The sequence below is a fragment of the Lynx rufus genome, unplaced genomic scaffold, assembly GCF_022079265.1.
Source record: "Lynx rufus isolate CCGP_SWC_20201006 ecotype Redwood Valley unplaced genomic scaffold, mLynRuf1.p SCAF_2, whole genome shotgun sequence".
Classification (NCBI taxonomy): Eukaryota; Metazoa; Chordata; class Mammalia; order Carnivora; family Felidae; genus Lynx; species Lynx rufus.
In genome coordinates this window covers 187443170-187467483 of record NW_025814834.1, presented here as the reverse complement: position 1 = coordinate 187467483, position 24314 = coordinate 187443170, and the positions used below count along the sequence as shown (strand labels likewise).

Genomic DNA, 24314 nt, shown 5'->3' with positions numbered 1-24314 from the left:
CCAGCATTGTGCAGCAGTGGCTTATAGAATGAGAGATGATACAGAACTCTAAGGCTGAAGCCCCCTCTCCTGCCTGGAGATGATCCAAGTGCATCTCTCAAGAAGATGGAGTTGTTTTAGTCAAATGGCCCCCAGCCCTGGTTCTGATCTTCAGGGCTACTGAGTTTGTCCCAGCTCCTGTATGGCGCTACTGTCTTCCTGCTCCCCACTCCACCTGCCTGTTACACACCTTGCAGCTTTCCTGAACCAGTGGCTTCCTGGCAGTATGACGGACCCAGGCAGGCCTGCCACCTCTGCATCCTCAGCTCCCCATCTGGCTCAGGCTCCCCGGCAGTGAGCACAGAGAAGCCTCTCTTGGTGAACTATTAAGTGGGATCTAGGCGGATGGTGCTTCATGCTGCAGGACTTTGCCCTTCTGGGGCCTTGGGGCAGAAATCATAGCCCCTGCCCCGGCCTGACCCTCCTTTCCGGCACCTCCCACAAAGCTCACCTTCCCTTCAAGAAGTTAAAGATCAACCCTGGGGTTCATCAGCAATCCCACCCTCCCCACTTTGTTAACCCTACACAGCCTAACTGCCACAGAAATTAGCAGCCTCACTTGCACTTGTCCAAACACAGCCGCTGCAAGACTCCTACAGAGACCTGTCCAGGCGCTCCCACCCACCAGGATCCTGGGATAAACAGACCACCACAGTCCCTGGGGTAGAGGCTGCTAAAATTCAATGGGAATTCTCTATTTGCGGGACCACAAAGTCCCAGAGGGCTGTAAGGGAGGTGAAGCAGAAGAGGACCCCACTCGTGGATATAGGTTGTGGGGAGGTGTCAGGCATTTATTTCTGGAGTAGGGGTAAGTTGGGTGGGTGTTGGGTGGGGAAGGAGCTCAGCAGTGGACACAGCTGCGCATGAAGTTGACACAGAGGCTTGTGTAGTAAGCAGGGTAGTCGCGGAGGTGGCTGACATGTGCAGATGACACAAAGTCCACAGAGCGCACCAGGACCCGGTGTGCCAGGCGTGCCTCCACCATGCGTTCCACATCCCTGGCCAGGACCACCTCGTCGGCCCGCGAGTAGAGGTAGAGCTCAGGCCAGCGAGAGGCTGCATCGAGTAGCCTGTCATAGAAGTGGGTGTGGAAGAGGGCAGTGAGTGGAGCGAGCAGGACATGGAACAGGATTGCCACCAGGGCGAAGGCCACCAGGAGCAGCAGGCGCAGCACAGCAGGCCGGTGCTCCAGGATGGCTGCCAGGGCCCGCAGAGCCCCCACCAGGTTGCTATCACCAGGACCGCTGTCAAAGATGGTGCCCACCACACGCAGGTGGCAGAAGCGCCGATGGGTCTGCAGGAGCTCCAGCACGTATCGGTACAGCATGGCACCAGCATTGCTGAAGACATGGAAGAGCAGGGGCTCCTTCTCAATCTCGTAATCAAAGAGTAGCTCAAGTAGCTTCTGGGCCAAAACACGAAGTGAAGGGATGCCCAGGGACTCGGAGAAGAAGACCATGTGCCATGGGGCTGTGTATCGGATCACGATGCAGCCCTGGGGAGAGGAGAGAGGCCTGGTCGGTCCTCAGGGATGGGGGTAGGGGTAGGGGTAGGGGAGTACCGCTAGGTCAGAGATGTCCAGAAGCTCCAAATGCCAGAGGCCCACAGGCCTAGCAGTGTCCAGGCACCAGCTCACCATTCACAGATGCGGGTGCCTTCCAGAGTGGAAGGTACACTCAAGGCCCATTTATGGAATAATCACTTCATGCTGGCCAAGGCCACTCAGCCTGGCACGGTACGTGAGGCTTGGAGCTCGCTTTGGAGATATCTAAGCTGACCAGAAGAAAGTCTCACTCCGGCCCACACCCTGTCTCCCTCCCAACCTCCCCCTTACACCCTCATCTGCTCAACTCTGACATATTTACGGCCTCACTGCTTGGCTACACCTTGCTGCAGTGACTCAGCTCAGCACTATCCCCACGCTCCCAGGCCCAAGGAGGACCATCCGATACCCCACCCCATAAAGACCCAACACAGGAGCTATAGCCTGCAGGCCCCAGTCTTGACCACCAGAGGCCACTCGTGAGCTAGACCCCGCATCGTGTCAGTCTCTGGCCACTGCCACCTTCCAGCAGGGCCTTGAGAGCAGAGTCCATACTCTCTGGCACAGGAGCCTGGCACCCAAATCTATCTGGTTCCAAGGCCCAGAATCACTCCTCCCACTCGCCCTGAAATTCCAAATATAGTAAACACTGTTGTTCCTCAAATTCTAAAATCTGAGCCAAACTCTTAGGCTTCTGTACCTCGCAACGCCTGGGTCAAGTATGCCTCAAAACCTCCAGATAGATCCTCTTCTAGGTCAGTTAGAAAAGGCAGCCAAAGCCATGAGCCTGCGTCCTAATCCCCTCTCGTTGTCCTGTTCCAGAGACAAAGGGCCCTTTGTCAGGGGAATCTGTTAGGTGGGCTCTGGGGTCATACAGGTCTGGGTTCAATTCCTGGCACCACTTCTTAACAGCACGAGCAAAAAGAAGTCTCCTTCATCTTCCCAAGTCTGTGTTTCCAACTGTAAACTAGGATGACATCCATCTCACAGGGCTATGAAGATTGAATGACAAAATGCATCTCAAGTGCCCAAAACAGCACCTGGCACAAAGTAAACAGTAGCAGCAATCAGTAACGGTAGGAGTGATCATGAGAACATCATACGGCCACAGTACTTGAATGACCTATAGCTCAACGCAATGGTCGGCTGAAATAATCCTGCCATTAGCCCCCTAACTTCACCCCTCCCGCTGACTCCAATCTGACATCTGCCCCAACTCCTCCTGGCACTGTTCTTACCAAGGCCCTGGCATGCCTAAGCCCCCTTCCTGAGACTCTGCAGAGGGGGTCACCAATGCCACCTGCCCCCTCAGGCTCTGGGAAACTTCACAAAGTGCTCTGTTCTGACTTCCCAGTGGGATGTGAAACGTCTTCCCCCCATGCGACACACAGCATTGCCCACAAATGCAAACACACTCCCACATCACACCACCACACACGTGCAACTCCTAGGACTAAACAAAGCCCACCCACATCGCCATCCCACAGAGGCAGACACACGCGGCACCCACCACTCACTCACGTGCACCTACCATACCATCTGTGAGTGCACAAAAAAGCAATAGCCAGCTGTACACACCCACAAGCACCCACACCACTGGCGGGGACACACTTGCCTGCTGCACTCCCTTCAAGAGTATACACACACACACACACACACACACACACACTCCCCTGCTGGAGGCTTCACATGCAGAACCACCTGGTGGTGCAGAAACAAACAGCAACTCCTGTGAACACGCCATCTATGAGGACACGCACGGCATGTGCCCTCCAACTGCATGTCACCTGTGAGCAGACACACAGCGCACACAACCTCCACCCCCCGTGAAGGGCATGACATGCCAAGCTTCCCCACTCGTGGGTCTGGGCCTCACTTCGAGGCTTCCCAGGTGCCTGGCATCTCTGCTGCCAACTCCCCAATCAGATGCTCCTAGAAGTCCCTGCACATCAGATCCCAGTGTCCCCCCGCCCCTCCAACCAAGCATTTCTCCATCTCTGTGCACACTCGGCCCCAGGGCCTTGCTGAGGGTCCCTGCCTCCCTCGCCTGTGTTTTCAGTCTCTTCTCTCTAGATTCCTAGCAAACCAACCTCATTAAAAAAAAAAAAAAAAAATCCTCTGCAGTTTCATTGTGTCCCCCTCTAACTCTATCCCACCCTCTCTCTCCACCTTCCTAGACGGTCTTTGACACCTTCCCTCTCCGCTTCACCCCTTCCCACTGGCTCCCCTACACTACTCTCACGAAGGTCACCCATGCTCTCCCAAATGGTCAAACCCCATGATAGCTTTTAGCGCCCATCGTACTTTCCTTCCAGCACCTTCGGGATCACGCACTCGCCCCACAGTAGGTGTAGAAATTACTTAAAAATAAAATCTTAAAAAGTAAAATAAGGAGCGCTTGGGTGGATCAGTCAGTTGAGTGTCCAGCTCTTGATTTCAGCTCAGATCATGATGCCAGGATCATGAGATCAAGCCCCACATGGTGCTCCATGCTCAGCATGGAGCCTGCTTAGGATTCTCTCTCTCTCTCTCTCTCTCTCTCTCTCTCTCTCTCTCTCTCTCTCCCCCTCCCTCTGCCCCTCTCCCCTACTCGTGCTCTCTCTCTCTAAAAAAGTTAATTAATTAAATAAGACCTTTAAAAAAATAAAAGAGCCTTAAGGAACAAAATAACTAGATGCCATGGGTGACCCTGGATTGGATCCTGGTTTGGGCAAATCAGCTATAAAAGACATTCTGGGGACTGCGGAAGAACCTGAATACAGACTGGGAACTAGAAGAGATAAAAACAGATTAACATGGGAAGGTGGGGATCATGATCTGAAAAAAGGCAAGATGCAAAATAGTGTAGTCAACAGATGCGGTTTAGGTAAAGAACAGATACAGAGAAAAGCTGAAAGGATGGGCACTAACGAGCAGATAAAGGTCATCTCTGTGTGTAGATGCAGTATTTTTCTTTTCTTTTAAATAATAAAGTATTAGAAGTATGGGTTTGGAAAATCTTTTTCTCCATACCCATCCTGTCCTGACCCCCTTCCTTTCCCAGACAACCCCTCCACCAGCTTGCCAACTCGACCCCACTGCCTTCCCTGGGATCTAACATCACCCCTCTGCTTAAATCCCCCCAGGACCCTCCCAGCCTGTCTCTTGACACCTGCCCTTTCTTTCATTCTCTGTTCTGGCCACGCTCACCTATTCCTATTCTTCCACCTGCCCTCAGGGATCTCAGTCCACTGGAGAAGCCAGACAAACCAGCCTGGCCCAGTGAGTGGAATTCAGAAGTAGCTAAAACTACCCACAGAGCAAGGCCATTCATAAACAGCAATGCCTGAGGACCAGCCTTGTTGGTGGGGGAAGGCCTCAAGCTCAGAACTACATGTTTCCCCCAACCCTTCTCCCATTCCAGGGCCACCATCTACTTCATGCACAGTGCAGACAAAGGTCAGTGGAGAGAGGCTGAGGCAGGGGGCAGAGGGTACTGCCTGGCCTTTCTCCCAGGAGATTCCCCACTCCTCAGCCCAGGGCTTCCAGGTGGCACCTAGGGCTGTCCACACTGGTGTCTCCCTGCTTTGGGAGGTCTGGGCCGAGGAAGACAGGGCCAGGCCAGAAGCCAAAGATGTGAAAGGGGCTTCCAAAACATAACCCAGCCCTCCTAAGCCTCTCTCCAATTACCAGAAGCTCTATATCCAACTCTTGGGGTAGCTTAAGAAGAAGCAAGAACCTCCAGCCTGAATCACTTTTCCAAGAGGCCCTTCTACTATGGGAATGTGAAGGTCCATGGTCAACCTAAGACAGAAACTCACCTGGTCAGAAAAGGAGAAAATTCCCAGCACACTTGGCCCAGGCTTTTGCTGCCCATCAGGGCAACAACAGACTTGAGGTCTGGGCTGACTCCACAGCTGGGAGCACATCAGGGCTGGGCTGCTGTGGGGTTTGAGGAGGAGGAAGGGGAAGCAGGTCAGGGGGCTGAGGGAGACAGACCAGGCAACAGAGCCAGCAGCATCAAGAAGGGATAATCCTGCCAAAATGCCCATGACCCCAACATCTTCCTCACAGGCTGTTCTTCGTGCCATTCCCAGGCCTGCCACACTGCAGCCCAGGGATGAGGGCGGCCAAGGCTGAGTTCCCCACAGAGGGGCCACAGGGGACAGCGCCCCAATGAGCTGGGTGTCCTCAAGCCTGCAGTACTCACCCTTTTGTGGTAGATGGCGCTGTACTTGGCAAGGTTCTTGTCGGTGCAGCCACCCCAGCCCAAGAGAATCACCAAAGGCTGTCGTGTCCCCACCTCCTTCCCGCCTTGGTTGGGGCTGTTCTCTGAAACACAGACACAGTGGGATTGTCAGCACCAGAGCTGTCATGTGGGGTGAGGGTGACTGGCCAGTCCGGAGCCAGCACCACTCTAGCTGTAGGCAGGGAACCAACAGGTGCCAGACCTAGGCATCCTGCCAGCCCCTGGGCCTCTGATTCCCACGGGGCTCGCTCCTCTGTCCTGCCTCAAGTGGCATTTAAGCCTCTTAGGAGGCACTACAGGGTCACTGGAAAAACCCACAAGAGGGCACCTTTCTTTAGTAACTCAAAGACATAGCCCAGGTGAGAAAAGTAAGTGAGGACTTTCTCCATGCAATTTCACCTTCTAATCCAGATGTCAGCAAATTACAAGTCATGGGCCAATTGTGACACGTGGTCTGTTTTTATATGAACCGCAGGCTAAAAATGATTGTTGTTATATTTTTAAATAGTTTAAAAAATAAAAAGAGAATCGTATTTTGTGACATATGACTTCTATGAAATTCAAATTTGACTGTCCACAATAAAATTTTATTGGAACACAGCCATACTCATTTACTTAGTGTATGTAGCTGCTTTCTTGCTAAAACAGCAGAGCTGAGTAGTTGCAACAGAGATCGTGTGGTTCACAAAGCCTAAAATACTTACTGGCCCTTTACAGAAAAAGTTTGTCAGCCCTGTTCTAATTTCACGAGCACATGGAAGAAGAGGATTTTTTAAGTACAGTTCACGCCCAACGCGGAGCTTGAACTCACAACCTCTTGAGCTCAAGACCTGAGCTAAGATCAAGAGTCAAACATTTAACCGACTGAGCCACCCAGGAGCCCCAGGAAGAAGAGGATCTTAAAAGGAGAAATGGCTAGGACAGCACCAACAGGGAGGTGAAGCAGACTGACTCTGAGGGCCCATGCCAATCCACCCATCCTGTCCTGCCAGAGAATAATAATCGCCAATATTTATTGAGATGTAACCCTCCTAACAACACTAGGAGGAATATTATTGCAGATGAGGAAACTGAGGCACAGAGTGCTTACGTTACTGGTCTAAGGTCACCCTGGAAGTACACAGCTGGCAATTTGGCCCTTGCTCCCCATCCTAACTAAGCCACTTGAGACCTCCTGTGCCACGAGCACCACCCACAACTAGAAGCATGTCTCCTTCGGTGATATGCTAAGGCACAAAGCCAGCTGTTTCTTCTACGGCCGCTTTCAAAGAGGCCTCCCTGCAACCTTGTTGGTCAGACCTCATCTCATTCCCCCTGCCAAGCCAGCACCCACCCAGTCAGGGGGACTTTCATGCGGGGGCTGTCTGTTCCTAGTTATCTGCCCTCCCAAAAGGGCCAGGGTGTGCCCTTCCAAGTATCAAGCCACTTGGCAATACTCAGCTGCCACCTCGAGATTTATGGATGCCAGCGGTGACCTGGCAACAGTAAATTTCAAGGCTAGTTAAGAGGATGGTAAATATAAATCACTAACCTTTGGACAAAAGGAAGACAACAATTTCCTGTGGAAATTAATGTGATTGAAAAGTTCAATGTGCCTGCTCTCCAGCAGTGGTGACTCTGGCCTTCAGAGATTAACTACCCGCCCCCATGGGGATCCCAGGCTGGGTCGCAACTCAGCCTGGAGCAGGAGCTGCCAGCGCCTCAGTCCCTTCTGATGCCTGCCAGCGCTCCCAGGCTCCCCTGATGCTGGCCTGACCTCTGATAAGGGAGAAGGTCCTACACCGGGCCACTCCAGAAATTCTCACCACCTTTCCCAGCCTGGTGTCCCCACCCCCTGCCAGGGCAGCTCTTCGACTGCCCTGGCCCTTCTGGTGGAGAAGCCATATCTGGGGAGGACTTCCTGGGGATGACTCCCCATGAAGCTCAGGCTACAGCAGTCTCAGGGGTAGCAATCAACAGCCACCCATTTGGATATGCCTTTGAATCTCTGAGACCCAGGAACTAGATGTCTGAGACCTGCCCCAGGGAGGCCCCCTTACCTCTGTGCAACTGTCTGAGCATAGGCTCCCCTCCCCCAGCCTATAGCGGTCCCCTCCTAGGCCACCACCAAGACACCAGCAAAGGGCCTTGGCATTTACCTCAAATACAGAGAGGGCAGCCCCCTGGTGGCCACACCCCCTGGTGGCCTCCTGAAGTTAAGGCCAGCCCCCACCAGTGGCACTGGTGCATTCCCAGTTGGACAAGGTTCAAACAGCCTCTCCTGGGCCTCTGACCTGCCCTCTCCCAAAGCTGGATGTGAAACCCCATTCTGCTCCACCAGGTTTTACAGGCTCCCTTGGCTTCACCAACTCAGGTAGGGATGACCCTTCCCCTAGATAGGCATTTCCATGAAGAAACTCTCAGAATACGGACACCCTGAACACACTGCCTACTGCCAGAGCCCAGCCTTTCCGTACTACTCCTAATGGGAGGCAACTGGCCCCTCCACTCAAGCCAGGCCCTCGAGGCTGCCCCTGAGCCACAGGTGCCCTTCCTGTCTGCAGGCATGCCCACTCCCCCGGCACAATCTCCTCCTGTGACCCATTCCTAACTGGAGCCTTCACCCTGACCTCCTCCCACCAGAGCCATGCTGCCCCTTCTGATTCTATTATTTCAAGCGCTACAACCCAGAGAGGTCCAAGGTGCTTTGGCAACATGGCTGAGAGTGACGGAGACTGGGAAAGATCTCCCGAAGGAAGACACATTTGTTGTGCTGGCCCTGAGGCCCGTTAGGAGCTGCCGGGTGGAGAGAGGGCATGAGGCTTTGGAGATGCTGCAGTTGGTCTGAGGCCCAGCAAGCAGTCCTGGGGGGTTGGGGGGTGGGTGGGAGGGCTAGAAGCCTGGGTGAGGAGAAGCAGTGGTTGGGAGAGCTGCCTGGAGCAGGTCTGGGGGCCCAATCGTGCAAGGCCTTTCAAGCCATGCACACGAGTTGGGATTTTATTCCATAGCAGTAGAGAACAAATGATGATCCTGGAATTAGGGAAGTGGCACAATCCAATCTGTATTAATAACTCGCACAATTATATAATGTCTATCTCTCCCTTTAGCTGGCAGGCTCTGTGAAGGGGGGCACTGAGTGTGTCGTGTTTATCCCCACATCCCCCAGTGCCCAGCCCTGTAGCTGGCCCATTCAGGCACTCGGGAGACACGTGCTGGAATGAACATGTGGCTGCAAAGTGAAGGATGGATCCAAGGAGAAAGAGCTGGCATTCTTCTTGTTACCCATTGCCCTTTCCAGAGTAATAAAAGTAATTGTTATGGCTATTGTTATTTATTGCCACATCCAGATCATGATTCCTCCATCCTCCTATAAAAGCCCCTGTTCCTTTTATGCTCATTCCACTGGCCGTATCACCCTCTCCCCGCCGTGGCTGCTGCCCCCAGGGCCAAGACTCAAGCACTGGCTCCATCTCTCATTTATACTCCAGGACTTCCCATGACCCTGCAGAGGCAATCAAATCCACCTTGTTCCTAAACCATCACAGACCTCTCTGAATTCCACATCTCCCTCCAGCTCCTACCTCCCCCTCTTTCCCATCACAAAGAAAAACAATAATGATAACAGGAAAAGAGCATTATATGTCAAGCACTCTCTAAGCACTTTATTATCAACTCATTTAATCTTTACAACAATCCCATGAACAATGTACTGTTACTATTCTCATTTTACTGATGGAAAACTAAGCCACAAAGATAATAAATGACTTGCTCAGGGTTACACAATAATCAGTGAAACTAGAATCCAAACCCAAGTGGTCTAGAGACCAGCTTGTCACCACTATCCCAGCCGGCACCCTGGGTAACAAAATCCAAGCCCCCAGTCTGTTTGTCTGTCTGTATTTATTTATTTGGTTCTTTATGTTTGAGGGAACACAAGCAGGGAAGGGGCAGAGAAAGGGGGACAGAGGATCCAAAGCGGGCTCGGCGCTGACAGCGGTAAGCCTGATGTGGGGCTTGAACTCACAAACCGTGAGATCACGACCTGAGCCAAAGTCAGACGGTCAACTGACTGAGCCACCCAGGTGACCCCCAATCCCCTAGCCTTAACCAAATCTCTATTACCTCAGCTCCAAACGTGTACACATAGCTCCCTCTGTACATCAACAGATCCAATGCTGACCTCTTCCACCTGCTTCTCCTCAGGGACTGGCTACCCCAACCAGAACCCCAACATATGGGGCTTCATTTGGTCCTGCAGTCATCCTAGGAGTTAGTTACTAATGTCCCCATTTTACAGATGGGAAAACTAAAACACAGAAGAGCAAGTCCCCCTCCCCAAGAACATGCAGCCAACAAGTGGCAGAGTCAATGTCCCTCTCTCTGGACCACCATGCCACCCTGTCCCACCCCGCTCCAGGACCTTGCACATGCTCCTCATTCCCCAGCCCAGGATGCTGATGCTCCATGTTCATGCTTTGCTAATGCCCACTCCCCTTGCTGAGTCAGCTCACTGTTTGCTTCCAGGAAGTCTCCCTTGATGTCTTCCTCAACCCCTTTTCATCCTCCACCCCAAATCACCAGACTGGTTAGATGCCCCTCTTCTGTTCTGTCACAGCACCTGTCATCACCATGCCACCACACTTATCACATTGCATGGGCAGTGCCCATTAGGAACAGACAGAAGCCTGCTGTAACGTGCAAGGCAAGAGATGGCGGAGGCCTGAACCAGAACAGTGGAAGCCAGGTGGGAGGGCAGAGGGAAATGACAGGGACAAGAGCAATTTTGGAACATGTATCAAAAGTCCCAAAAACATTCGGTCTTTGACATAGCAACTCCACTTCTAAGAAAGAAAAGTGTTTAATCATATGAAAATACTCAATAATACCTTAAGAAAATCAGAAACATTAACGTGGGAGCTAAAACTATAGAAAACACAGGAGTCAATTTTTGTGGCCTTGCGCTAGGCAATGGTTTCTCGGACATGTACAAAAGTACAAGGAATAAAAGAAAAAAAATAGATAAATTGGGACTTCATCTAAATTAAAAACATGTGTACTTCAAAGGGCACTATCAAAGAAGTGAAAATAACAAGGGATGCTTGGGTGGCCCAGTCGGTTAAGCATCTGACTCTTGATTTCGGCTCAGGTCATAATCTCACAGTTCATGAATTCAGCCCCACAGCGGGCTCTGCGCTGACAGTGCAGGGCCTGCTTGGGATTCTCTCTCCCTCTCTCACTGCCCCACCCCTACTCACTCTCACTCTCTCAAGAAATAATAAATCAACATTCTTAAGTGAAAATCAAAGCCCCAGAATGGGAGAAAATATTTGCAAATCATATATCTGATAGGGGACTTGTATCCGGCATATACAAGAAAACTCTTACAACTCAACAATAAAAAGACAACCCAATTAAGATGGGCAAAGGATTTGCAGGGTGCCTGTGTGGCTCAATCGGTTAAGCAACCGACTCTTGATTTCAGCTCAGGTCACGATCTCACAGTTGTTAAGATCAAGTCCCCTGTCTGGCTCCCCACTGGGCGTGGAGTCTGCTTAAGATTCTCTCTCCCTCTCCCTCTGCCCCTGCCCCACTCATATATGCATGCACGTGTGCACATTCTCCCTCTCTCTCTTTCTCTCTCTCTCAAGGTAAATAATTAAATAATTTGGTATATCCATACAATGAAATACTATTTGGTCATAAAAAGCAATGAAGTATTGATACAGGCTACAAGTCACGGATGAACCTTGAAAATATATGCTAAGTCAAAGAAGCCAGACATGAAAGACTATATATTGTATGATTCCATTTATATGAAATGTCCAGAATAGGTAAATCCATAGAGAAGTAAATTAGTAGTTGCCAGGAGCTAAAGGAAGCGGGGGATGAGGAGGGACTACTAATAGGTATAGGGTGTCTTTTGAGGTGATGAAAATGTTCTGGAGTTAGTGGTGATGGCTGCACAATTCTGTGAATATACTCAAACCCAATGAATTGTACATCTTCAAAGGGTGAGTTTTATGGTATGTGAATTATATCTCAATAATGCTATTATTTTTAAAAATTAATAGTAATAGGGATGCCTGACTGGCTCAGTCAGTAGACCATGCAATTCTTGATCTTAAGGTTGTAAGTTTGAGCCTCACATTGGGTGTAGAGATTACTTGAAAAAAAATTTTTTTTAATTAATAGTACATTAAGTGAAAAAGCAAGTTGAAAAGCAGCATATACAACAGAATACACACACACACACACACACACACACACACACACACATATTTATGCATAGAAAAAAACACATCAAGGGGTGCCTGGGTGGCTCAATTGGTTAAGTGACCAACTTCAGCTCAGGTCATGATCTCATGGTTCAGGAGTTTGAGCCCTGTGTCAGGCTCTGTGCTGACAGCTCAGAGCCTGGAGCCTGCTTCAGATTCTTTGTCTCCTCTCTCTGCCCCTCCCCAGCTCACGCTCGCTCGCGCTCTCTCTCTCTCTCTCCCTCTCAAAAAATAAATAAATATTTAAAAAAATTTTAAAGAAAACAGAAAAAACACATCAAATATTAATAGCAATTATTTCTGGGATTAGAGGCAATTGGTTTTTCCTGATATTTTTTACCCATTTTCTAAAATCAGTATGTATCACTTTTGCAATGAGAGTTAAAATGTTACTTTAGCCCAGGGGCCCCTGGGTGGCTCAGTCAGTTAAGTGTCCAACTTCGGCTCAGGTCATGATCTCACGGTTTGTGGGCTCAAGCCCCACATCAGGCTCTGGCCTGCTTCAAATTCTGTGTCTCCCTCTCTCTCTGTCCCTCCCCTGCTTGTGCTCTCTCTCTCAAAAATAAATAAATGACCACTAAAAAAATGTTACTTTAGCCTCTTGGCAAAGGCAGAAGTATTCTTTTCAACCCTGGCACTTCTTGAGCACCCACAAAACAATTTAATCTCACAGGTTCCCTGTCCTCTAGAACTCAACAAAACAACACTGACACCAATAATACAAGAATTACAAATATATATATTGTACAACAGTCCAAGTGATAAAATTAAAGCATAAATTAGATTGTGTCTATCCCAGGGGCATGTGGAGAAGACAAAGGAAAGGCTGATGAGGCACAAGGGTCTGTGACACAATATGTGCTTTTTCTCTGTAAGCCAGAATCAAAAGGCAAAGAACCTGTTTTCTTTTTAAAATGCAAAGAACAAAAGATCCTCAGTTTCTTCTGCTTCCCCAGAAATACCTTCTAAATTCTCACAGTCCTGATATATATTTTTTAAAGAAACCGTACCCCAACATGGGACTCGAACTCATGACCCCAAGATCAAGAATCACATTAACAGGGGTGCCTGGGTGGCTCAGTCAGTTAAGCATCCAACTCTTGATTTCAGCTCAAGTCATGATCTCACGGTTTGTGGGATCGAGGCCCACATAGGGCTCTGCACTGACAGCTCAGAGCCTGCTTGAGAGTCTCTCTTGCTTCCTCTGCCCCCTCCCCATTTGCATGTGTTCTCTCTCTCCAAAAAAAAATAATAATAATAATTAATTTTTAAAAAAAGAGTACTTACTATATAAAATCATATCTGAATTCAAGAGAGAAAGACAAACCAAGAAACAAACTCTTAACTATAGAGAACTAACCGATGGTTGCCAGAGGGGAGGTGGCTGGGGGGATGGGGGAACTAGGTGATGGGGATTAAGGAGGGCACATGTCCTGATGAGCACCAGGTGTTGTATGGAATTGCTGAATCACTATATTGTACACCTGAAACTAATATAACACTGTATGTTAACTAACTAGAATTAAAATAAAAACTTTAAAAAAATAAAAATAAAACCTTATCTGCGTTCAAATCTGTGCCTCTGCCACAAATAAACTGTGAAACAGACCTTCAGCAAGTTCTCTAAACTTCAATTTCCTTATCTGTGAAATGGGGCCAATAATACAAAGATTAAATATAATAATGATGATAGAGGGCTTAGCATGGTAGCTGGCACAAAGAAAGAGTTCAATAAATCAAAGATACTATCCCTTCACGAGGAGCACATGCTTACTGTAGAAAAGGAGAAACTGAATATCTAATAAAAATGGAATCAGTTTTGTAACCTGCTTTCTTCCATTTAGCAATATATTGTGAACGTCTCTCCCTGTCAGTTTATATTTTTCTACACCACTCTTTTTAGTGGCTACAGAGCGGCTGTAGAATATTTCATAATTTGTGGTGAACAATCTCCCATTATTGGACATGATATTTCCAATTTTTGCTGTTATAAAAAGACTTTATTGGACACCTCTTTCTTTGTGTGTGTGTGTCCTTAATTGTCTTCTAGAAATGGAACTGTATTCAAACAACACTTACTAATGGCAACTGAAATCTGCATGCACTAGCTCAGGAGTGGAGCTCCAGAGTTGAAAGCTGGGATAACTTGGGGTAAGATACTGGAGTTCCCCCAGGTTTCTGTTCCTCATTTGTAAATCGGCGTAAGAGCGCCCCCTGCTTCACAAGGTGGTTGTGATTGGGGCGCCTGGGTGGCGCAGTCGGTTAAACGTCCGACTTCAGCCAGGTCACGATCTCGCGGTCCGGGAGTTCGAGCTCCGCGTCAGGCTCTGGGCTGATGGCTCAGAGCCTGGAGCCTGTTTCCGATTCTGTGTCTCCCTCTCTCTCTCTGCCCCTCCCCCGTTCATGCTCTGTCTCTCTCTGTCCCAAAAATAAATAAACATTGAAAAAAAAAATTTTTTTAAAAAAAAAACAAAAACAAAAAAAAACAAGGTGGTTGTGATTAATAAAATCATGAGAAGTGCTCCTGGCAGGCCTGGCACGTGAGCAGGACATGGTCAACAGTGTAAGTACAACAGCAACCCTGGAGACCTCAGAGAAGGGAAGCCTGTAAAGGGTCCACCAGGTCTGGAGTTCAAATCCAGAGCCTAGCACAGCACCTGGTTAGAGCAGACAAATTAGAAAGGGTTTTTATTAATGTGTGAAAGACACTATGATTCAACAAATATAGGCATACCTTGGAGATATTGCAGGCTCATTTCCAGACAACCCCAATAAAGCAAATGTCACAATTAAGTGAGTCAAGTGAATTTTTTGGTTTCTCAGTCCATACAAAAGTTGTGTTTATACTATACTGTAGTCTAGTAAGTGTGCACTAACATTATGTCTAAAAAAAAACAATGTGCATACCTTAATTTAAAAATACTTTATTAAAAAAAAAAAAAAAAAGGGGTGCCTGGGTGGCTCAGTTGGTTGAGCGGCCGACTTCGGCTCAGGTCATGATCTCGCAGTCCGTGAGTTCGAGCCCCGCGTCGGGCTCTGTGCTGACAGCTCAGGGCCTGGAGCCTGTTTCGGATTCTGTGTCTCCCTCTCTCTGACCCTCCCCCATTCATGCTCTGTCTCTCTCTGTCCCAAAAAATAAATAAACATTAAAAAAAAATTAAAAAAAATAAATAAATAAAATAAAAATAAAAATACTTTATTGCTGGGGCACCTGGCTGGCTCAGTTGTAGAGCATGTGACCCTTGATCTCAGGGTCGTGGGTTCGAGCCCCACACTGGGGGTACAGGTTACTTTTAAAAAATAAATAAAATCTTTAAGAATACATTATTGCTAAAAAATGCTAACCTTCATCTGAAATCTGAGCTTTCAGTGAATCACAATCTTTTCGATGGTGGAGGGTCTTGCCTCAGAGTTGATGGCTGCTGACTGGTCAGGGTGGTGGTTGCCGAAGGCTGAGGTGGCTGTGGCAATTTCCTAAAATAAGACAAGGAAGTTTGCTGCATCTGTTGATGCTTCCTTTCACGAAAGATTTCTCTGTAGCATGCAATGCTGTTTGATGGCATTTTACCCCACAAGAGAACTTCTTTCAGAATTGAAGCCAATCCTCTCATCCCCTGACACTGCTTTACCAACTCAGTTTATGTGATATCCTAAATCCTTTGTTGTCATTTCAACAATCTTCACAGTATCTTCACCAGGAGGAGATTCCATCCCAAGAAACCACTTTCTTTGCTCTTCCATAACAAGCAACTCCTCATCTGTTCAGGTTTTATCAGTGAGATTGCAGCCATTCAGTCACACCTTCAGGCTCCACTTGTAATTCTAGTTCTCTTGCTCTTTCTACCCCATGTGCAGTTACTTCCTCCACTGAAGTCTTGAACCCCTCAAAGTCATCCATGAGGGTTGGAATCAACTTCTTCCAAAGTCCTGTTAATGTTGCTATTTTGACCTCTTCCCACAAATCACAAATATTCTTAATGGCATCTAGAATGGTGAATCCTTTCTAGAAGATTTTCAATTTACTTTGCCCAGATCCATCAGAGGAATCACTGTCTGTGGCAACTATAAACTTACTAACTGCATTTCTTAAATAATGGTAGGTGAAAGTTGAAATTACTCCTTGATCTATGAGCTACAGAATAGATGTTGTGCTATCAAGTCATGAAAACAATATCAATCTCATTGTACATCTCCATCAGAGCTCTTGGGTAACCAGGTACATTGTCAATGAGCAGTAATATTTTGAAAAGAATCTTTTTTTCTGAGCAGCAGGTCTCTACAGTGAGCTTAGACTATCAGTAAACCATGTTGTAAACAGATGTGCTGTCATCCAGGCTTTGTTGAATTTACAAAGCACAGGAAGAGTAGACTCATCATAATTCTTAAGGGTCCTAGAATTTTTGGAATGGTAAATGAGCATTGGCTTCAACCTAAAGTCACCGGCCGCCTTAGCCTCCAACAAAAGTCAGCCTGTCCTTGGAAGCTTTGAGGCTAGGCACTGACTTCTCTGCAGCTATGGGAGTCCAAAATGGTATCTTCTTCCAATATAAGGCTGTTTCATCTACATTGAAAACCTGTTGTTTAGTGTAGCCACCTTCATTAATTATCTTAGCCAAGTCTTCTGGATGACTTTGCTGTGGCTTCTACATCAGTACTTGCTGCTTCCCCTTACACTTTGATGTTATGGGGATGGATTCTTTCCTCAAACCTCATGAACCTGCCTCTGCTAGCTTCAAACTTTTCTTCTGCAGCTTTCTCACCTCTCTCAGCCTTCACGGAATTGAAGAGAGTTAGTATCTTGCTCTGGATTAGGCTTTGGCTTAAGGGAGTGTTGTGGCTGGTTTCATCTTCTATTCAGACCACTCAAACTTTCTCTGTATCCACAAGAAGGCTGTTTTCTTATCATTCGTGTGCTCACTGGAGTAGCGCGTTTCATTTCCTTCAAGAACTTTTCCTTTGCATTCATAACTTGGTTGTTTGGCTTATGCCAAACATAGTGTTCGGCCTATCCCAGCTTTCCACATTGTCCTTCCTTAATAAGCTTAATAATTTCTAGCTTTTGATTTAAAGTGAGAGTCTCGTAACTCTTCCTTTCACTTGAACACTTAGAGGCCACTATAGGGTTATTAACTGGCTTAATTTCAATAATGTGTCTCAGGGAATAAGGAGGCCCAAAGGGAGGGAGAGAGAAGGTGGAATGGTGGTCAGTAGAGCAGTTGAACACACACAACATTCATCTTACATAGGTGGGGTCTGTGGAGCCCCAAAACAATTACAATAGTAACATCAAAGATCACTGATCACAGATCACCAAAAATATATATAATAATGATGAAAATTTTGAAATATTATGAGAATTGGGGCACCCGGGTGGCTCAGTCAGTTAAGCATTTGACTTCAGCTCAGGTCATGATCTCATGGTGTGTGGGTTCAAGCCCCGTGTCAGGCTCTGTGCAGAGCCTGGAGCCTGCTTTGAATTCTGTGTCTCCCCCTCTCTCTGTCCCTCCCCTGCTCACACTCTGTATCTCTGTCTCTCAATAATAAATAAACGTTTAAAAAATTTTTTGAAATATTATGGGAAATGCCAAAATGCAACACAGACACGAAGTGAGCAAATGCTGTTGGCAAAATGGAACCCAGAGACTTGCTTGATGCAAGGTTGCCGCAAAACTTCAATCTGTAAAAAAAAAAAAAAAAAAAAAAAAAAAAAAAAAAAAAAAAAAAAAAAACCCACATCTGCGAAGGGTAATAAAGCAAAGCAATAATAAATAAGACAGGGTATGTCTGTAAATAAACTCCCCTGTTCAAAAAAAAAAAAAAAATGCCTTTAGGAGGCCCGCAGGCAAGGAGAGGATCAAGTCCCAACTCAGTCTTCACCTGGGCCTCCGAGGCCTCTCTGGTGTGACAGCTCAGGCCACCTCAGGCCTCTCCAGCGCCCTTACTTCCGCACTCCCTTTGCTCACCATCGGCTCTGTGAAGCTTTCGGTCACCTTGGGCCACTGTTCTCCAGGAAGCCACCTCAATGCCTGGAGCCCACCATGGTGTTCAAAACCACTCTGGACTGTTTCCCAGGGCCAGTGAAAGCTTCCTGAGGGTTAATTGGCCATTTTTGGGACCCACTTTTTTTTTTTTTTTGCTAGTGCTGACACTAGCAGGTTCACAGTAAAGCCTAGGCTTACAATACACCCGTCACTTCCCCTCTCTGTGACCTCCGAAGGCCTTCCTTGTACTCTAAGATGAGCCCTTGTCCAGACCCTGTGAACCAATCATTTCTGAAAATGTTTACTGAACATGAGAGCAATATAGTGCTCCCAGCAAGCCGAGGGGGGGCCCTGGGGCAGGACTTGGCTGACCATTCTCTGGCTGGGAGGAGGGGCAGCATAGCCTCGGCCTGGAATGTCAGAGCATCTCTGGCTCAGGCCCACAGAGCTGCCAAGTGACTCCATTCAGCCTAGTTGGCACCTCATCCTTGCCAGCCCCTAACAACAGTGAGCAAAACCGTCAAAAGCACTGACAGGGATCCCTGCTACGAGAACGAGAGAACAGAACCTTCTCCAAGGAAATGAGATAGGAGCAGAGTATTAGGAGGGGGAGGGGATCACTGGTCAGAGAACCAGGATGCAGGGAGACACCAGGGCAAGGGAGCAGCTTCAGCAAAGGACCGGGCGGACTATCCTCCCAGCATGGGCAACCACAGACACTGGCTGGTGGGATTCCCGGCAGAAGGATCCTGGGCTGCCCAGCCTGGGCTCTGAACAACTGCAGGTGTGCAGCTGCCTTCTAGCTAACTGATATGCCAGTAGCAGCTGCTCGCCTGTCACTCACCGCAGTGCCAGGCACTGCAGTTTTGATGTTTAAATACAGGGAAAAGATATTCTGGAAACCAAATATAACTGTCCTATACACTTCTCCACCATTAAACAATAAATGCAAAAGAAAGACAATCTCCAGGATCCCCACAGAGTATCCCTGTGTGAAGCCATGTCGGCCTGGAAAGAGCTCTCTGCAGACAGATTCAGGGGATCATGGTGCTGTGACCTCCTTCTGCGGTCCCACAATCCAGCTCAGCTCTAGGGCACGCACTCTAAGAGGGAAAGGCATGATGAACTGAAGCCAATCCAGAGGGGCCATCAGAAGGAGGAGGTTCTTAGGACCACATCAGAGGAGTGACAGCTGAAGGCCCTACAGGTATTTCTCTAGGAGAAGAGAGAGGTGAGGAAGGCATGAGCTGACCTCTTTTTTGTTTTTTAAGTGTTTATTTTTGAGAGAGAGAGGGAGAGAGAGAGCGCCTGAGTGGGGCAGGGTCAGAGAGAGAGGGGGACAGAGGATTTGAAGCAGGCCCTGCACCGACAGCAGAGAGCCTGATGTGGGGCTCAAACTCACAAACCATGAGATCATGACCTGAGCCAAAGTCGGATGCTCAGTCGATTAAGCCACCCAAGCAACCCCTGAGCTGACCTCTTGAAGACAGAGGAAGAGAGACTACCTTGCTGTGCTGCACCCACCACGACCCTCTAGCCCTGCAGTTATCACATCATTGTGAAACCACCTGCTTATAAACCCTCACTCCTCCCCCAAACCACAGCTCCCTGAATGGAGCCTGTGCCTGAGTCACTTCTGAGGCACCAATAACTAACCCGTGGCCAGGACACAACAAATGCTGAACTGAAAGCAGAAATGACAGGAAGGCCTGTTGTGGCTCAAGAAAGGGAAGTGCTTTCTAACAATCCCAGTTACCTACAGCAGTCCAGGATGTTTGAGAGGAAGCATCCTATCAGGGAAGGGTCTTGAAGCAACAGAACACCCTCATGCTAGTAGAAGGACGCAGTACTAAATGGCCCCCTAGGACCCAGCTTCCTCAAGCAGTGAGGGGAGCCACAAATAGAGGAAACACACAGACATGCCAGGCACACACACCCAGTCCCTATCTTGTAAACCCTCACAATTTCATGATGCAGACACTATTACAATTCCCATTTTACAGTGGAGGAATCTGAGGCCAAGGAAGGCTCAGTCACTTGCCAAAGCCATAGAACCAGCAGGAGGTAGAAGTGAACTGTGAACCAAGACCAGCAGGCTGCCCACCTGGGCTGAGGGAGAACACCTGCCCTACCACGGCAGCTCTACCCCTTCTCGTGGCTGGTGGCTCTCCAAGGGCAATAATATTAACTGGCTTCACCTCCCCCTGATGCCAACACCTTTCAAAAGCATTTTTACATCTGTAAGCTCAAGAGCCCTATGCCAACATACCCAGCTCTAAGGAAATACATCTGGTCTAGAGCCATCTGTCCTGTGGGAGCCTAGCGGCTGCCCTCTCCTCCTAGACCCCAACCAAGTAAAACAGATGCAATGGGAGGGGATGGGAAGGCTCTCCTGAAGGAGAGCAACATCTGAGCTAAGCCTTCAATGATGAAACGGACAAGGACAAGGGAGGGGTGGTGTGGGGCAGCAGAGGGGAAAGGGCATTCCAGACAGAGGAAACAGCAGAAGCAAAGGCAGAGAAGCAAGAAGTGTGTGGAGAATCACAAGCAGTTTGTGTTGCCAGAACATAAAACTTAAATTGAACAGTGGAAGGACACAGTGATCTAAGTGATAAGCAGGGGCTGATAAACTACGAAGGACTCTGAATGCCACGTTAAGGAACCTGGACTTGATTTATCCTGAGGGCAATAAGGAGCCGCTGAAGGGTTTTAGGCAGACCAGTGATAAAAGCAAACCTCTACATTAAGAAAGATCACTGTGGTAACCATACAAGAGGCTGAGCTGCTGGCAGTGAGACTGGAGGGCGGAAAGGCCATGTGAACTAATGCAGGGAGAGACATGCTGGGCTCAGTACTTCAAGCCTCCTCTCTTAAAATTCCCAATCGAGGCCAGACTTTCCATTCTCTGGGCCCCCAATTCAACTCTCACTGCAAGGATCCAGGCCTGCTCTACAGGCTACTCATTTTGTGGAGCCTCCCACACACCACTCTTTAATGATATGACTCTAGGGAGGAGTAATGCTAATCACTATACTTACTTCATGCCAGACACTATGCTGGGTCCTTTACACAAATTACCTCAGTTGTGTAACCAACAGCCCTGGGAGGGAGGTTACTATCGGTAGCCTCGTTTTGTACATGAGGAAACTGCCAAAGGTCACCCAACTACTAAAGGGAGGATCTGAACCGACTTCTACCTGACAGCAGAGACTGCTCGGTTAGCCACTGTGAAGGACAGTGGGAGGGATGAGTCCTGTGTCCCGGGCTTCTGCAAGGACCCCCGGGGAAAACAGTGGATGGAAAATAATGGGTGGGTCCTCCAGCCACAACCACCGAAGAGAGGCTGGAAGTGGGAAGCCTGACCCCAAACAAACGAATCAGGACAACCCCTGTCCTAGGCAGCTCTCAGCTGCGAGAGAAAAGAGGGCACAGACCGGAGATCTCCAACTGAAAAGACAGAAAAATCCCTCAACAAAGCCCAGGCCGCAGGGAAGGGGCGGGGCTCGGACCCGGAGACGACTCCGGGGGCGGGGATTGTACAGGGGCGGGGCTCTGTGGGCCCGACAAAGTCTAGGACCTGCGGGACCCCGTGAGGGGGCGGGTCGCGAGAGGGCGGGGCCGCGAGAGGGGAGGAGCCACAGCTATGCTTGCGACCCACAGACTCGCTCGGTTACCTCCCCACGATTGGACCCAACCGTCGTTCCATACCCTGGCTCCAGCAGGGCTGATCCGGGATCTCGATGGTGTAGTCCAGCTCAGACGAGGCCATGGTGAAGGCGCCAGCACTCAGCACGGGCCTCCGCCGGAACTCCCGCTTGCGCGCCCGCGCCTCACCCGCAGCCTCTCGGGCACCGCCCAATCACCACCCACCTCTCCCGTCGCTGCCCAATCCCTGAGCCGCGCTCTGTGACCTCCCGTCCTAGCAACCGCCGAGTCTCTCTCGGAGCCTCTCGCCGCACCCCACCAGTAGGCCCTAGCAACCATGCCCCGCCCCATCTATCTCTGCTTCTCAGCCATTGGCTGGATCTCCTGATCTGGGTCCGCTATTGGTCAGCCGGGACGCCAGTCGGAAAGAGGTCCCACCCGCCAGTGTAGGTAAGAGGGTCTGCGGGAGATTTGCGGTATTCTAGAAATGGGAAGGTTTCCCTTCCCGGTCGTGTCTTGTCCTACGAGGTGGACGGCAGTGCCCTTTGACTTACATCATCTCCTACCTCTACCATCCTTTACCAGACGCAGCTCCGAGGGCTGGAGGTAGAAAACCGTACAAAACGGCCTAGGACGCGTGCCGGCCATCCTCTACCCAGTGGGTTCAGGCATATTCTGGTTGGTGGGGTGAGTGGTAGGCAGGGGAGTGGTGTCTTAAGGGGGAGACTCTAGAGAATGCTCTGTTCATGGGGGCACAAAGGAGCTAGCGAGTACAGTTTTCTTGCATTTATCCATGCATTTAACAAATATTTATTGAGCACCTGTTATGTAGGTGGGCTCTAGGGAGGATTAAGCTTTTGGCCCTGACTTCCATACATCTTAAAAGGAGAGGGAAAAAAACCACGCATGAACCAACTGTAATTCTGTGTGAGGGATAAATACTACAGAAGGGTAGGCCCTAAGGATTTTAGGGGCTCAGAAAGTATTGAAGGGACATTTATGGCAATGGGGATGTCTCTTGAGCTGGGCCTTGAAAGACTGTGGAGATAGGGAAGACAAAAGACTCCTTCCTCAAAGAGAGGAAACTGAGGGGTGAGTGCCAGAAATCTTGAGCATCTTCTGGCCAGAGGAGATACTAATGTGAAAATAACCTTGGAAGAACAGTTAGGTCCCAATCCTGGAGGGTCTTTGATGCCACACTCAGCTCTGAGCTTATAGGTAGATGGTAAAAATTTTCCAGTGTGTTTTACAGCTACAAGCACAAGAGTTCAGACTTTATCCTGAGGACAGTGGGGAGTCATTGAAGGGTTTTAAACAACAGAGTAACAATCAGATTTGTGTTTTAGAAAGATCAATGCAGAGAATGAATTGGGGATTGGGAGAAGGAGGGAGACCAGTTAGGAAGTTGTTTCAGTAATGGGAAAATATGGCCTAAAGAATGGCCTAAGAGTGGCCTAAAGAATGAAGAGGAGGGGATGGATTCCTTAGACACTTGTGAGCTAAAAAGAACCAGACTTGGTGCTTGGTGGGGCAAGTAGGAGAAGTGAAGAATGACTTCTAAATTCCTGGCTGGAGCACACAGAAAGAAGAGATAGCAAAGTTTTTAGGAGAGGGTAAGTTTTGGGACTGATGAGTCCAGTGGGACATCCAAGTGGAAGTGTTGAGGCAGCAGTGAAATATGCCTGACTGGAGCTTGCAAGATAAGTCTAAACTAGAAATCGAAATGAGGTGGTCTGTAGTGCCTTGTAGACATCAGCCACACGGTGGATGGATTTGTTGGGCTTTCCAGACAGTATATACAGGAGTAAGAAGAGAAGAAGGCCTAGGACATAGTCCTGAGAAGCCCCTGAGTCTGAGGGTCTTCAAGGGAGGATGAACTTGCAAAGTCAATGGAGATGAAGTACCCTAAATGGTAAGATAATCAGTGGTAGAACGTGCTGTTTGAGAAGCCAAGGCAGGAAAGTGTTGAAGGCTGATGACTAATCAAGTAAAATAAAGTCTGAAAAAATCCACTGGATTTAGAAACAAGGAAGTCGTTGGTGGCCTTTGCAAACGCAGTTTCAGTGGAAGTGATAGGAAGAGAGGTCAAATTACCGTGAGTCGAGAAGTAGGTGTGAAGGTGCGGCAGTGAAGACTGTACAATACATTTTCAAGACATTTGGCTCTTTCCAAGAAAAAAGAGAGAAGGCAATAGGAAGGAGGCAAAGATTTTTATTCAGATGAGAAAATGCTTTTGGCGTGGATCCAGCAAAAGGAAAAAAAAGGCAAATTTACAGAGATAAGTGAGAAAGTAGCACCCCCAGAAAAGGAATAGGAGGAAATCCAAAGCATTGGTGGAGAAATTCACTTGGAAAAGCAGAGGGACATTTGCACTGTGACAAGAAGGAAGCATGAGAGATTAGTACATTAGTAGGTTTCGTGGCAGGAATTTGAGGAAATTGTTGTTTGGTGGTGTCTAGTTTCTCTGTGAAATGGGGACATGATATCAGCCAGTGAGAGTGGGATGGGAGATGGTATGCAAGGTCTGAGAAGAGCAGAGAAAGATTGAACTAGCCTCAGTGAGTGAACAATGGCAGCAAGATGACTGAGGCCGCATACAGATTGCTGGGCAGTTATGAGGCCTC

At 48.6% G+C, this 24314-nt stretch overlaps 1 protein-coding gene across 2 annotated transcripts; it reads right to left on the bottom strand.

Moving 5' to 3' along the window:
- Positions 1-713: 713 nt before the first annotated feature.
- On the bottom strand, positions 714-21912 carry TMEM53 (transmembrane protein 53). 2 transcript variants are annotated; one of them, XM_047082934.1, is made up of 3 exons: positions 21754-21912; positions 5772-5893; positions 714-1534 (listed from the first exon to the last, which is right to left on the bottom strand). In XM_047082934.1, exons 1-3 carry the CDS (start codon positions 21812-21814, stop codon positions 881-883), a joined length of 837 nt encoding a protein of 278 aa, XP_046938890.1. In that variant the 5' UTR covers positions 21815-21912; the 3' UTR covers positions 714-880. The 2 variants fall into 2 exon arrangements, with proteins under 2 accessions (XP_046938890.1, XP_046938891.1); XM_047082935.1 differs by lacking the exons at positions 5772-5893; positions 21754-21912 and adding an exon at positions 5383-5443.
- Positions 21913-24314: the final 2402 nt, after the last annotated feature.